This window comes from Leucopleurus acutus, assembly GCF_964270905.1.
Source record: "Leucopleurus acutus genome assembly, chromosome: 8".
Lineage (NCBI taxonomy): Eukaryota > Metazoa > Chordata > Mammalia > Artiodactyla > Delphinidae > Leucopleurus > Leucopleurus acutus.
This window is the reverse complement of record NC_139151.1, coordinates 86,474,412-86,486,776: the sequence shown is the minus strand read 5'-3', so window position 1 is coordinate 86,486,776 and position 12,365 is coordinate 86,474,412. Positions and strand designations below refer to the sequence as shown.

The window sequence follows — 12,365 nt, the reverse complement described above, 5'->3', positions numbered from 1 at the left end:
GCTGAATAAGTGAATGGGTGATTTTTCACCTGGTATTTGTGCTTCCTCCTTTCCTTCCTTCCATGGAAGGAGACAGGTTACTTTAGATGCAAATCCTATTTATCCCAATGAACAATGTGGCAAGATTGAACCAGACATTCAAAGCAAGGACCTTTCAGGGGATTTTGTGGGTCCTGTGTGACAAAGACTTGCTCCTGAAGCAAGCTGTAGTCAGTCTTGTGTAAGCCTTTTCTTGACTAGGCCCCTCCTTGAGGCTTGTCCTCAAGAGAAAGAATCCTGCCAAGTCAGTTTAGTGAGAACCTCCCGTCACTGATATCTGATCACCCTTGATGTCTGATTCAGTTCCTCATCCCCCACCATCTCCTGGCTGATATCTGATCACCCTGACGTGCTTTCAGGAAGAATCCTGTTAAATCAGATTAGCCAGTATCTCCCCTTATTCCTAATGTTTCCTCTTAGTACTTTTCCATCCACTGACCCCGCACCCTGCTCCTTGGTGATAAATCCTCACTTTTGCTTGTTTTATTCAGAGTTGAGCCCGATCTCCCCTGCTTCCTGCAGACACCCATTGCTGCAGTCCCTTGAATAAAATCTTCCTTACAGTCTTTAACGAACATCAGAATAAGTTTTTCTTCAGCACTTGGACTGGGTCTACTCAGGACAGGCCTCTCGATTTGTCTTTGAACAAATGCACACTCTATCCCTAGACTTCCAACTGGAAGCATAAACATACAAGACAATATATTCTTCACACATGCATTGGCTGCAAATCAATATATGAACATAACCTAACTTATATCACCAGACCTGTGGAAAATGGTACCTACTTAGTTTCATTTTGAAATGAAACTCTAAAAGTAGATGTTCATGCATAGTTATAACAACAGTCAACCTTGACTGAGCTACCATTATGTATGCCAGCCTCATTGTAATCTCACCAGAATTATAAGGTAGCTATTACCTCCCTTTTATAGATGAGGACACTGAGACTCAGAGGGGCCGATGAACTTACCCAAGTTCATACAGCCGGTAGGTAGTAGAGCCTTGATCCACTCTGGGGCCTGTTGCCCTTTTTTTTTTTTTTTTTTCCGGTACGCAGGCCTCTCACTGCTGTGGCCTCTCCCGTTGCGGAGCACAGGCTCCAGACGCGCAGGCTCAGCGGCCATGGCTCACGGGCCCAGCCGCTCCACGGCATGTGGGATCTTCCCGGACCGGGGCACGACCCCGTGTCCCCTGCATCGGCAGGTGGACTCTCAACCACTGCGCCACCAGGGAAGCCCCCTGTTGCCTTTTTTATGCCACTGTACCCTGCTGCCTTTCCTTGGAGTTATTCTATTTTTTGGTCCCTTCCTCATCGTAAATGTCTCAAATGCATGTAATTGTTGAGTTAGCCACTTGGATCGGGGTCACAGTTTTTGCCAGTGTTCTTCGTAAAGATTTGCAGTTCCGTGGCATGGCAGACATTTTGCTTTAATTTGAAGTTTATAAATACACATATAAAAGTCAAGAATAGGTTTCCCCAAGTGATTCAGGAGCATATTGACTATGAAGGAGGGAAGCGTGCCCACTTTCAGCAATTTCCATGATGAATGACATAGAGCAAGAAGAATGTGGTTAAAGAAATAACGACAGACTCACCTACCCCTTTGCCTGGTTTCCAATGCAAAGAGAGCGGAGCTGAGCCAGCCCTGGAGGTGGAACATTGGGGCTCGTTGTGTAGGTGAACAGCCGGGATTCATTAGGGCTGGAGACTTCCATGGTGTGGCCAGTTAGAGCAGGCTCTGGTGGAAGGACCCTTTGTCTCTTCCACAGACCTCCCCTTCTCCATCTCTGGCCTTGGTTGACTTGAACTTTGTGTTTCGTACGCTGATGAAAACCACACTTACTGACCACACTACTGACCAGTGCTCTGGGATGCCTCTCTCAGGCTTGCAGGCCTGTAGCACCCCAGCTCTTTACTCTGGCTTGCCCTCTCTATGGTTGCTGCTCAGGTGCTGATCTGAAAAAGGTATAGTTTGGAGACTGGGGAGCTGTTGGCATTCACAGGACAGCCTTCTCTGCGGTTTCTTTCTGTGTATTCACATGCAATCAGCCTCCCACGGCATTGAAAAAGGTTCAGGTCTTTTAGAGTGCCTCATCCTTTCATGTGAAAATTAGAGGGGATTGTGACTTGTAATTAAATGGGTGGCCCCACTCCATCTACTACAGCCAATTGTTGATTTCTGAGTGTTGATTATAAGTAGATAATTCTTTTTTGTTGTTGTTGTTGTATGCGGGCCTCTCACTGTTGTGGCCTCTCCTGATGCGGAGTAGTCTCCAGACGCGCAGGCTCAGCGGCCATGGCTCACGGGCCCAGCCGCTCCGCGGCATGTGGGATCTTCCCGGACCGGGGCACGAACCCGCGTCCCCTGCATCGGCAGGCGGACTCCCAACCACCGCGCCACCAGGGAAGCCCTATAAGTAGATAATTCTTAATTCCAGGTATTGTTCCCTACTTCCCAGCATGGCACTTTGCCTCTTTCACCCATAGCCTTTGTAATGATTGATTCCTCCCAGAAGTGGGTGTAGAAAGTGAGGGCAGGAGGGGGAGAGAATCATAATAAAAATAGCTAATGTTTCCTGAGTACTTAGTATATTTTAGGCACTGTTCTGAGCTCTTTACTCCAGCCCTATGGGGACAGGTACCATTATTCTCTCTACTTAACAGGTGAGAAAACTACAGCCATCATAGGTGAAATAACCTGCCCAGGTGTACATATGTAGTAAGTGGTCCAGTTGGATTCAACACGAGGCAATATGACCCAGAGCAAGAGCTCTTAAGGCAGAAATAGAAAAAGAGGGAGGGAGGGTCCTACAAATACCCATTGTGCAGCTTATAGCCTAGATTCAACAATTGTCTGTCCCAAACCACTTTCCCCTAACCCAACAGATACTTGGTGAATTTTTCAGTGTTAACTTATGATGATCAGTGATTCTTAAAAAGCTGGGACTTTGCAGATCCCTTTGAGATTTTGAAGAAGGCCATGGCTCCCTCTTACTCCAAAAACTGCATGCAAAATTTTGCATATCATTTCCAGAGGTTCAAAGGCCATGTGAAACTCTCCTCCCAATAGACCCCATGGAACCTGGGTCAAGAATCCTGACTTAGAATAATACTAAACTCTATCAATATGAAAAACTGATTTGACCATAATGGGAAGAGAGGAAGCTAAATTTGGGTAGGAAAATGGAAATTTGTGTAGAGTTGTATGAACTCAGACAAATTACTGACCTTTTTTGTATCATAGTCATAGCTTCCCTCTTCCTCTACCAGCCCATGTTTATTGTCAAGTTCAACAAGGTAATATCTGATCACTGATTTCAGTTCCCCAGAAGAATGTGTCCTGCTCCTTTCTGAGAATTCCTTTCCAGGTTCCATAGCCCTAGGAAGTTTGCAAACCCAAATTAGTGACAACAAACTAGTAGGGCCCAATTACTCCTGTGGGCATTCCAAAGATGGGTGTGAGGGCCTGTTTCCAGCCCCCTAAGCCTGGAGAAGCAAAGACCTGGCACCAGGGACTTCCTTAGGGAGCTGCCAGTCATGTTCATCACCTGGGGCTCCACCCTAGTGGGGTAAATTGCTGTAGGGAGAGGCTGCTGGGTATGACTCCGGGAGGGTGTGTTTGTGTGTGTAGGTGAGGGGAGACAAGGGAAGAAGGAAGTAGCATTGTCAGCTGATGGGAGAAACAGATTCCTGAGAGGCTCTTAATACCTACAGTTATTTGGAAACTAAGTCACCACCTCCCCACTCCCATTACCAAAGGACTAGAGCTGGTTGACCAGCAACAAAGTAAACCTCTCCTCTTCTAACTTCTTCCCTCTACCCCCTAGGTGTGCTGCCCTTTGGCATTTTCCCCCCTTTTAAGTTTATTTTTGATGCTTGTTTTAAACAAATTTCACCTGGATAGAGAAGTTGAGGGTGAGGGAGAAGGCCCATACCACGGGATGTCCTTGGGCTCAGTCTCAGACTGATAATACAGACAAGGATTTATATCTATGAAGCATTGAGAATGAGCTAGATGCTGTGCTAAGGGCTTTATGTATATCATCTCATTAAATTCTCCAAACAGTCTACAAAGTAGATTTGATTATTATTTCCATGTGACAGATGAGAAAATTGAGATTCAGAGAGTTAGTGGTGAATCAAGGGTTTGACTGCTGTTCCCAATCTTTCGGCTGCAGTGGGCCCCAGAAGCAGGGCTGGGACTTAGGAATTTCTCCCTGAGAGGAGCACCTGTGTCAGGGCTCCTGCCCATTTAGTCTGTCCTGAGTCCTGGGATTCTACCTTCGCCAAGTTTCTCCCATCATTTTCCCCTTCAACTTCCACGGCTGGCTCCCTAGTCCAGGCATTACTCCATAGTTCCAGCTGTTCTCTCTAGGCCGGCCTTGGCCTCCTCCATCCCTCAGTCTGCACACCAGAGTGACTTTTCTTCCTGGGACTTGGCTTTGGGCCCAACACCCCCTTCTCCTACTGGCTCTGCCACTTACTGCCTGAACTTGGATGAGCTATTGAACTCTCAATGACTCAGTTTCCCTATCTGTAAGATGGAGATGATAGGTTTATTTATTTTTTAATTAATTAATTTATTTATTTTTGGCTATGCCTCCTGGCAGGTGGGATCCTAGTTCCCCAACCAGGGATCGAACCTGCACCCCCTGCAGTGGAAGTGGGGAGCCTTAACCACTGGACTGCCAGGGAAGTCCCAGAGATGATAGGTTTATTGTGAGGAATAAATGAGTTAATACATGTAAGGTACTTAGATGCCTGGCACAGAGAAATTGATAAAAAAATGTCAGCTATTATCTTGTAAAGCATCCTTCCTCCTCACTTCAACATGTCATTTGCTATCTCTGTACCTAGACTGAACGTCCTCAGAACGGAGGCAATATCCTGTATGTTCTTTGATCCCTGAGCCCAATACCCTGCCTAGCATGTGTGCAGGGGCTTTTATGCTGCTGAACTTACCATAATGGGCGCCATGGGAAGATGAAGAATTTTCCCAGAAGCCTGTAGAGGCAAAGGCTAAGATTTCCAAACTGTGATCACCTGGGGCAAATGCTCCAGGTAGGAAGGAGACTTGGGGATACAGGTGGAGGGGGAGGCAGGTTGGCTGCTTTTCTCCTCACGTCACCAGTGCGCCCCCTCCCCCTCGAAGGCAGGCTTTTAATCTAGCAGACTCAGTGTGCGCAGTGAAGGCAGGCAGTGGACCTCCCATCCCAGGCTCGGGGTGTGGGTGAGGGTGTTGGGGGCAGGTGCTTCAGGCCTCACCTGAGCGGCCCCCAGCCCCGTCTACCTCCGCTCCCATTCAGGGTACTGCGGGCTGCTCCCCACCCCTCACCGCGCTGAGGGAGCCCAGCCTGACCTGGGCTGGCCTCCGTGCCCCGCAGCTTCCCTTCCAGCCACAGCCTGGGGCCTCTCCGCGCGGCCACACCTCCCCGGGCCCCGCAAGGGTTAAGGCAGCCGCGGAGAGGAGAGGTTTGGGCTGACGTCGCTCTGGCTGAATGAAGGTGGTTCCCCTCGGATGAGGATGGGAGAGCCTGGCGAGCTGAAACCCGAGCTCCCGCTCGGCTGGGGCTTGGGGAGGTCCGTGTAACAGCCGCCTGCCCGCCGGCCTCCCTCGGTCCCTCCCCGGCAGTCGCTCCGGGCACCACCGCGGAACGATGGAGCTGGGCTGGTGGCCGCAGCTGGGGCTCACTTTCCTGCAGCTGCTTCTCATCTCCTCCTTGCCAAGAGGTACTGTGGGTAGCATCAGGACCCCCAGGAGGGAACTTTTCCCTCTTGGGGTTTGGTAGGGGGCAGGACTGGGGCGTCCCAGGAGATGGTGCTTGTGTGTATGTGGGTGGTGGCTGGGAGGGGGGGGACTTCTTCTCAGTGATAATCTTGGGGGCTTGGCTGGTGATGCTGGAGTGTCTGTCTTTCTCCCTGAGAACGGGACACTGTTTTCTGTCATCCCAACTTGTGGGACTGAACTGCCTCATGAGGGGTACCAGCTACAGTTTTATTTGCTGGGTTTTTATTTTAGCTTTTGAAAGCACAAAATCACCTCCGGGAATCCACCCAGTGTCAGGTACGCCCCCTGACATGCAAAAGCTAAATTTCCCACTGGAAGAAGCCCCCTCAGAGGTTTGCTGGAAGGAAAGAGGAGGATGAGAGCAGGGCTTGCAGTGAGGGTGTCCCTCTGGGGCGTCTTGCTTGACGAAATCTTACAGTTAAAACCCTTCAGAACAGATTCCCAGCAAGGGAGATGTACTCGCTCAGCATATATACACTTCCTTTCTGATAAGAATGAGAAGGAAGAAGGAAAAGCCGAGGTGAAGAGTGCAAGTCGTTTCTGGGGAAGCACAGTGTTTGTTTAGAAAGAGCTGTGGCTTCTGTGTTTTTCACATGTCATTTTCTGAGCCACAAAACCCATGTCAAATGGGCTCCTGGGGCAAGTGAGGCTGAAACGAGACACAGAGGTCTTGGGAGCCTCTTGACCCAGCAGAAGCAAGGAGAGGGCAGGCTTGTCCTCTGATTGCTTCTGGGCGAGCAGGGAAGGAGGACTTCTTAGGATCATCTGTCCTATGGCTGGAGAGGCCAGGTGTCAGGAGGTAGGGTGAGACCTCGGGAGATAAGGACCGGTTGAAATGTACACACATGATAAAATAGGGCAACTTTGCAGAGGAGCAGGGAGTGTGTGAGCTTTTGCTACTCTCCTTCTCCGGGGGTTACCTGTCACGTGTGCTGGTTACCTGTCACCTGTGCTCTACTTGAGAGGTGGATGCTCCATTGCTGCACATAGCTGGCAGGTGCCTGAGAGTGAAACAGAGTAAGTGGGAGCGGTGAGGGTGTAAAATGCAGTCACCTACTGTAGAAGGGGAGCTGGACCATGGGGCATATCCCTTCATGATGAACAAAAAGCCAGGATATAAAAAATGAAACACCCATTTTGGTGAATACTTCCCATCTACCTGTAGCCTGCCAGCCCCAGGTGAAATCTTCCTTGGTGATTTACTCTCAAGCTGGAGAGAGAGTTTCATTTGAATTTTGCCTCAGTGGCATCTGGAACAGCCCAAAGACAATAATGTAGGAAGAAGGAGCCCAGGAGGGGGAAGTCTGTTAATCCATAAACGCAGACACTTGCCCCAGCGGGTAAGTTGGTGAATTTTCCTTAAGGCTCATTCCTGTTCCACCTCTGCCTTTTGGAGCCGAACTTCCAGGGCATGGTGGCCCGAGCCCAACTCCAGAGGAACCTGGTTCCTTCTGGAGCACCAGGGCTCCGAGGTCTAGTTTGCTCATCCCTGCATCAGCACGCCCCTGCTTCTTTTTGTCTAACGTGGCAGGTAAGATGGCTGAAACCCAGAAAAGTTAAAAAGCAAAGCTCAGCTGCCCCTTTTTTCTTGCCCAGGATCTGAAAAACTCATTTTTTCCTGAACTGAGAATCTCTTTTACCTTGTGCTCTGGAAAAGCTTCAGGGAGGGTACGCGGCGTCTGGGCAGCCGAGCTGCTGACTGAACCAGAGAGCAACTTCACGAGTCTAGCAAGGGTGTTTCATTGTCGAGCATTCGCATTCAGAAGGAACACGGAGGGATGGAGTGGAGAAGGAAAATATTTCTTCAAGTCGCGAGTGAATGAGTCCACTCCCCGCTGGAGTTCTGAATCTGGCCCTGTCAAGGAAAGCTTAGCAGCATATTTCCTCTAATTACTTTTCTAAAAAGAGCATCTGATGAAATGTAAACATCCACGGGGATGGCACAGCAGACGGTTGTTGCTCATCAACTTGGGACACGTGTCTGAGGATGAAAATCCAAACATCGGGCCAAGTGATAACCCAATATAAACAGCATGTGAGGGGAGAAACCCAACTCCACTGACTTCACCAAATACCAGTAGCTCTGCCAGCAGGATTCTGCCTAAAAGGAACAACTCATTTACAAGATGCGACTCTGGGGAGCGAAACCTTAATATGAATAACTTCACAAGTGTTGCTTCCAACAGACATTAGCTGGTGGGGAATTAGCATCAAGGCAGCTGGGGAAGATAATCTGAAGCACAGATATTCAGTGGGCAGGAGAAGCCAACCGAGAAAGGGAATGTGGAAAGAAAGCAAGGGGGAAGGAGTGGCAAGAAAAATTAGATGTTGGTTTATAATGGGATGTGTTAGCAAATTCCAAGGAGAGAGCTATGAAAATTGGGCCTTCTTGGCAGGGCTAGATTTTTGTGGGGACCATGAAGAGGGTGTTCTCCAGATATATATTCTGAGAACTCCTGGCTTCTCCAACAGGGAAATAATTTGAGAGTGGGATCATTGGTTTAGGGAGCTGGGAGTAACTGTAGAGATCATTTAGTTTGAGTACCTCAAATGCAGAGGACAAGGAGAGTAAATATCTGTGAGCATTTATGATGTGCCCAGTGTTTGAGCCAAAGCAGGGTAGGTGCTGTTTCCAGATGAAGTTTAGAGAGGGTCTGTAACCTGTCCAAAGATACACAGGCACAGTTCTGAAAAAGGTAAACGTTTGATCTAGCAATTCCACTTCTGGGTATATACACAAAATGAGTCAAAGCTGGAACTCCAGCAGGTATTTGTACACCAGTGTCCACTGCAGCATTATTCCCAATAGCCAAAAGGTGGGAAAAACCCACGTGTCCATCAGTGGATAAACAAAATGTGGTAGGTACATATAGTGGAATATTATTCAGACTTCAAAAGGAGTGAAGTTCTGACACAGCCTACAACATGGATGAACCTTGAAAACATTATGCTAAGTGAAAGAAGCCAGACACAAAAGGACAAATCCTGTGTGATTCCATTTATATGAAGTACCTAGAGAAGTCAAATTCATAGACGCAGAAAGTAGAACAGTGGTTACCAGGGGCTGTGGGGAGGAAAGATTGAGGAGTTAGTGTTTAATGGGTGTAGAGTGTCAGTGAGGGATGACGGAAACATTCTGGAGATGTAAAGTGGTGATGGTTACCCAAGCCACTGAACTGTACACTTAAAAGTGATTAAAATGGTAAATTTATGTTATTTACATTTTTCTGTAATAATGATAAAAAGAAAACGCAAGCAGATTAGCGGAGCCTGGCGTGAGCCCAGACTGTCGAATTTCTGAGCTCAAGCTCGTGTGGTACCTGGCTGACTTAAACTCAAGTACCTAACAGCATCATATACTGATGCACATGTGATCATGGCATGGCTTCAGGACACACGTGGCGGGGGGAGGCTTCTTGCTAGCTCCAGTTTGGGTGGCACTGCTGCTCTTTTGGGGGTGACTTTGGCAATGAGGGGGACTGTAGCACCAAAGGATTGGCAGCCTTCGGGTCAAAGGTCTGCAGAAGTAGCTAGTAGGATATGATGCTTAAAAATATTTTGAACCTGAATGCTTTGAGGTAGGCTGGGTCCCCTCTCTGACCTGACACCCTGCCTTCTCAATTCACACGTATGTTCTCTGCTAGTCTCTACTGGCATTTGCGTTTTTGACCTCCATTCCTGGGAGGGATGGGGCAGAAATGGAGAGTGAAAGAGAGAAGGTGGAAGGCTGTGTACTGAATGGGGGGAAGCACAAGTGAGAATTTCGTAGCAGACGGGACTTTTAAAAGAAGGAACGTAAATATATTTTAACTTGTGTGTTTTGTGGAATGTAATCTCAACTCTGTGACCACCAACTCTTTGGTAAAATGTTCTATTCTCAGGAATGCCCTTGAGAGTGACCTTTTGGTGGAAACTGAGGGTGAGGCTTGGTGTTATGTTTGGGTCAGTAAGCTAGGGACAGAGCACCTCTGGACCCAGAGGCAGATGTGACCTGGAGCATGTAAGTCCCTTAGAAATATCCAGAAGTCTTAGGGAGGGCTTTGGAACGCTCCTGGCAGGGACCATGGGTTTGACTTAAACTTATCTGCATCTGGGTTACCCTGGCTAGACAGCAATGGCTGAGATAATGGCGTCTCATGACGTCTGGAGGACCTAATGACTGGCCTTAAGTCAGAAAATTATTTCCATCTGCCCTACTAGGGGTGGCCAATCCCGATGCATGAGAAAACCTCTCTACCTGCCTCCCCTGAGCCCAGCTCTAGACACTGCAATTGATCTGGGGTATGTGCAAATTGGGAAAAGTGCCATTTCAGTGATAAATGAGAGAAGGTGGTGCCCTGCTCCTCCCACATGTGGGAGAACCTGTCACCCTCACTTTGTGGATACTTGAAAGTCATAGGAGCCCAGATCCCTTTCTTCTTATTTTATTTTAAAGGGGAGGGGAAAGCAATGTTTACATTTTCTAATTCCTGAATTCCATGGCAGAGGACCCAGAGGGCAGCTGGAGCTTTGAAAGCTACCAGATCAGTGGCAGAAAGTCTATCAGAGTCCAAGCCTGGTCTGTGTTTAAGGAGTTCTGTTCATCAGTCATCATGAGATCTGGGCCAAAGCATTAGGTTTATAATGGAGAGAAAGAAGTAAAATGCAGGAAAAAAATCAAACCTCATATCTATAAACAAAACCACTCACAGAAGGCAGAGAAGTAGTGTTGGCTGCAGGTATTCCACTCTCTTAACCAGTGGGACCTTCTACTACTCCCCCCGCACTGCCCAACCCACCAACAATGACTCCTTTCATTGTTCTCAGTTGTTATTCGTGATACAGACACGGAGCCCATGTGGGCTGAGAGTGGAGTAGGTAGGGCTGCACATCAGATTCTTCACCGGGTGATGGTGGAAACACCAATGGTGGAAGCCTCCATACCTAAGGGACCAGATCCCAAATGATCTACTGAGTTTGTGGTAAATACCAGGCACTCTCCTATATGCTTTACTTGTGTTTATTTAATCCTCACAACACATCTAGAAGCTAATTAGTAGTGTTATTATCCCTAGTTTACATAAGAGGGAACTGAGAGGTACAGTACTTGCCCAGGTCACAGAGCTGGACGTCCATGATTTGAACCCAGAGAGCCTGACCCCATTATGCATGCACTGAAACACTACACAACGCTGCCGTGGTCAGCAGGGGGTCCAACTATGGTAGCTCTCCTGGCCGAGTCATAAAGACCATGGCGTTAGTAAAGAATTCTGGTTATCCCTTGGATATTCCAGGAGCTGAGAATGGCCTCAGGGAGGTCATGTGCTCACCACTGTGGGGGCAGAGTGGATGTGAGAGACGAGGGAGAGACCTCAGCAGCCCCAGTGGGACCACGTGGAAACCAAGAGCAGGCATTTTCTAAAGGAAACAGGAGTGTTAAGCAGATTGCCCATCCCGCTAATTTCTGGGGTAGCTGTCCACAGGCTTATGCATCTCATTCTGATTAGATGTGGGAAGTGAGAATTTCTTTGTCCCATGGTCAGCCTTTGTAATCAAAATCATGTGTCTGCTTGTGGAGGGACAGAATTAAGGCTGAGACATGCTTCAAGCCTGGCCCTGACGCTGTGTAGCACTTCTCCTTTATGGATTTATTCTGTCAAGATCGTCAATGTGTAAACTCTCAGGCTATGGAACAGGAACCGCAGGCCTGGCGTGAGTAAAGCGAAGCGTGTTTTCTTCTTTTTTTTTCGGCATAACGCAGTTGATGGCTATTGCAGGGGATGGAAATGGAGACGCCCTCCATGAATACTCAGGTGGGTTTTGAATGAGGATCAGCTGTCTACTAGACGCTAATGTCTTGGGTCCTTTGTCAGATGGTTAAGAGAAGTGCTCCCCTCGGCTGAGCAGCAAATAAAGACACATGTTTCTGTCACCCTTCTGCCTCTGGAGCTGGGGAGATGCCTTTGTTCCTGCAGTGCGGGCATCTTCATCACTGCCCTCTCCGAGGCTCTGGCTGTCTCAGAGGGCTGAGTTAGTGCTCTGGCAGCCGGCGTCAATGTAAGTAGAAGTCTGGTCAGTTGGTTTGGAGATTGGAAACCCAGGGCTGCGGCTGCCGGAACAGAGTGGGGAACACATTCAGGCAACTTTAGCTCATGGGAGGATGTAGCAATTGTCCTCATCAGCTGAATTTATGATTGGTTACAATAAATTTCCAACCAGTTTTTAATGGAAAACCGCTGGGCTAAGGAGGCATGTTGGCCTGCTTTGCTTCAAGTCAAATCATTTGAGGACTCTGAGGGACCAGGGTGTCAATATTTTTCAAACCCAGTTCCACGTCCACTTACTCCATAGGACTCCTTTGAAGATGATCAATTAATCCCCTGCATCATGGGATCCCACCTCGGAAGTCAACAGTGATGGTAGAGAACACCTGAGATATCCCAGGACAAGTTGCCTGAGCTTAGCTTCCATCTGGTAGCATCTACTGTATTTTTCAGTATACCACTTGGCTCACCTGGTTGCAAGCAGAAGGGAGGGCTTGCCTGGTATTAAGTA

At 48.2% G+C, this 12,365-nt stretch overlaps 1 protein-coding gene across 3 annotated transcripts in view; it reads left to right on the top strand.

Annotated features, from left to right (window-relative positions):
* PAMR1 (peptidase domain containing associated with muscle regeneration 1) overlaps positions 1-12,365 on the top strand; it is a 165,625-nt gene that overhangs the window by 87,825 nt on the left and 65,435 nt on the right. The window contains exon 1 of one of the 3 annotated variants that reach the window (XM_082844017.1): positions 5,599-5,773. The exons of the other annotated variants lie outside the window; for them this stretch is intronic. Within the exon in view, the coding sequence (XP_082700143.1) occupies positions 5,701-5,773 (73 nt within the window). The 5' untranslated portion in view covers positions 5,599-5,700. Of the gene's footprint in view, positions 1-5,598; positions 5,774-12,365 lie in introns of those variants that run through there. 3 annotated transcript variants of the gene reach the window in all.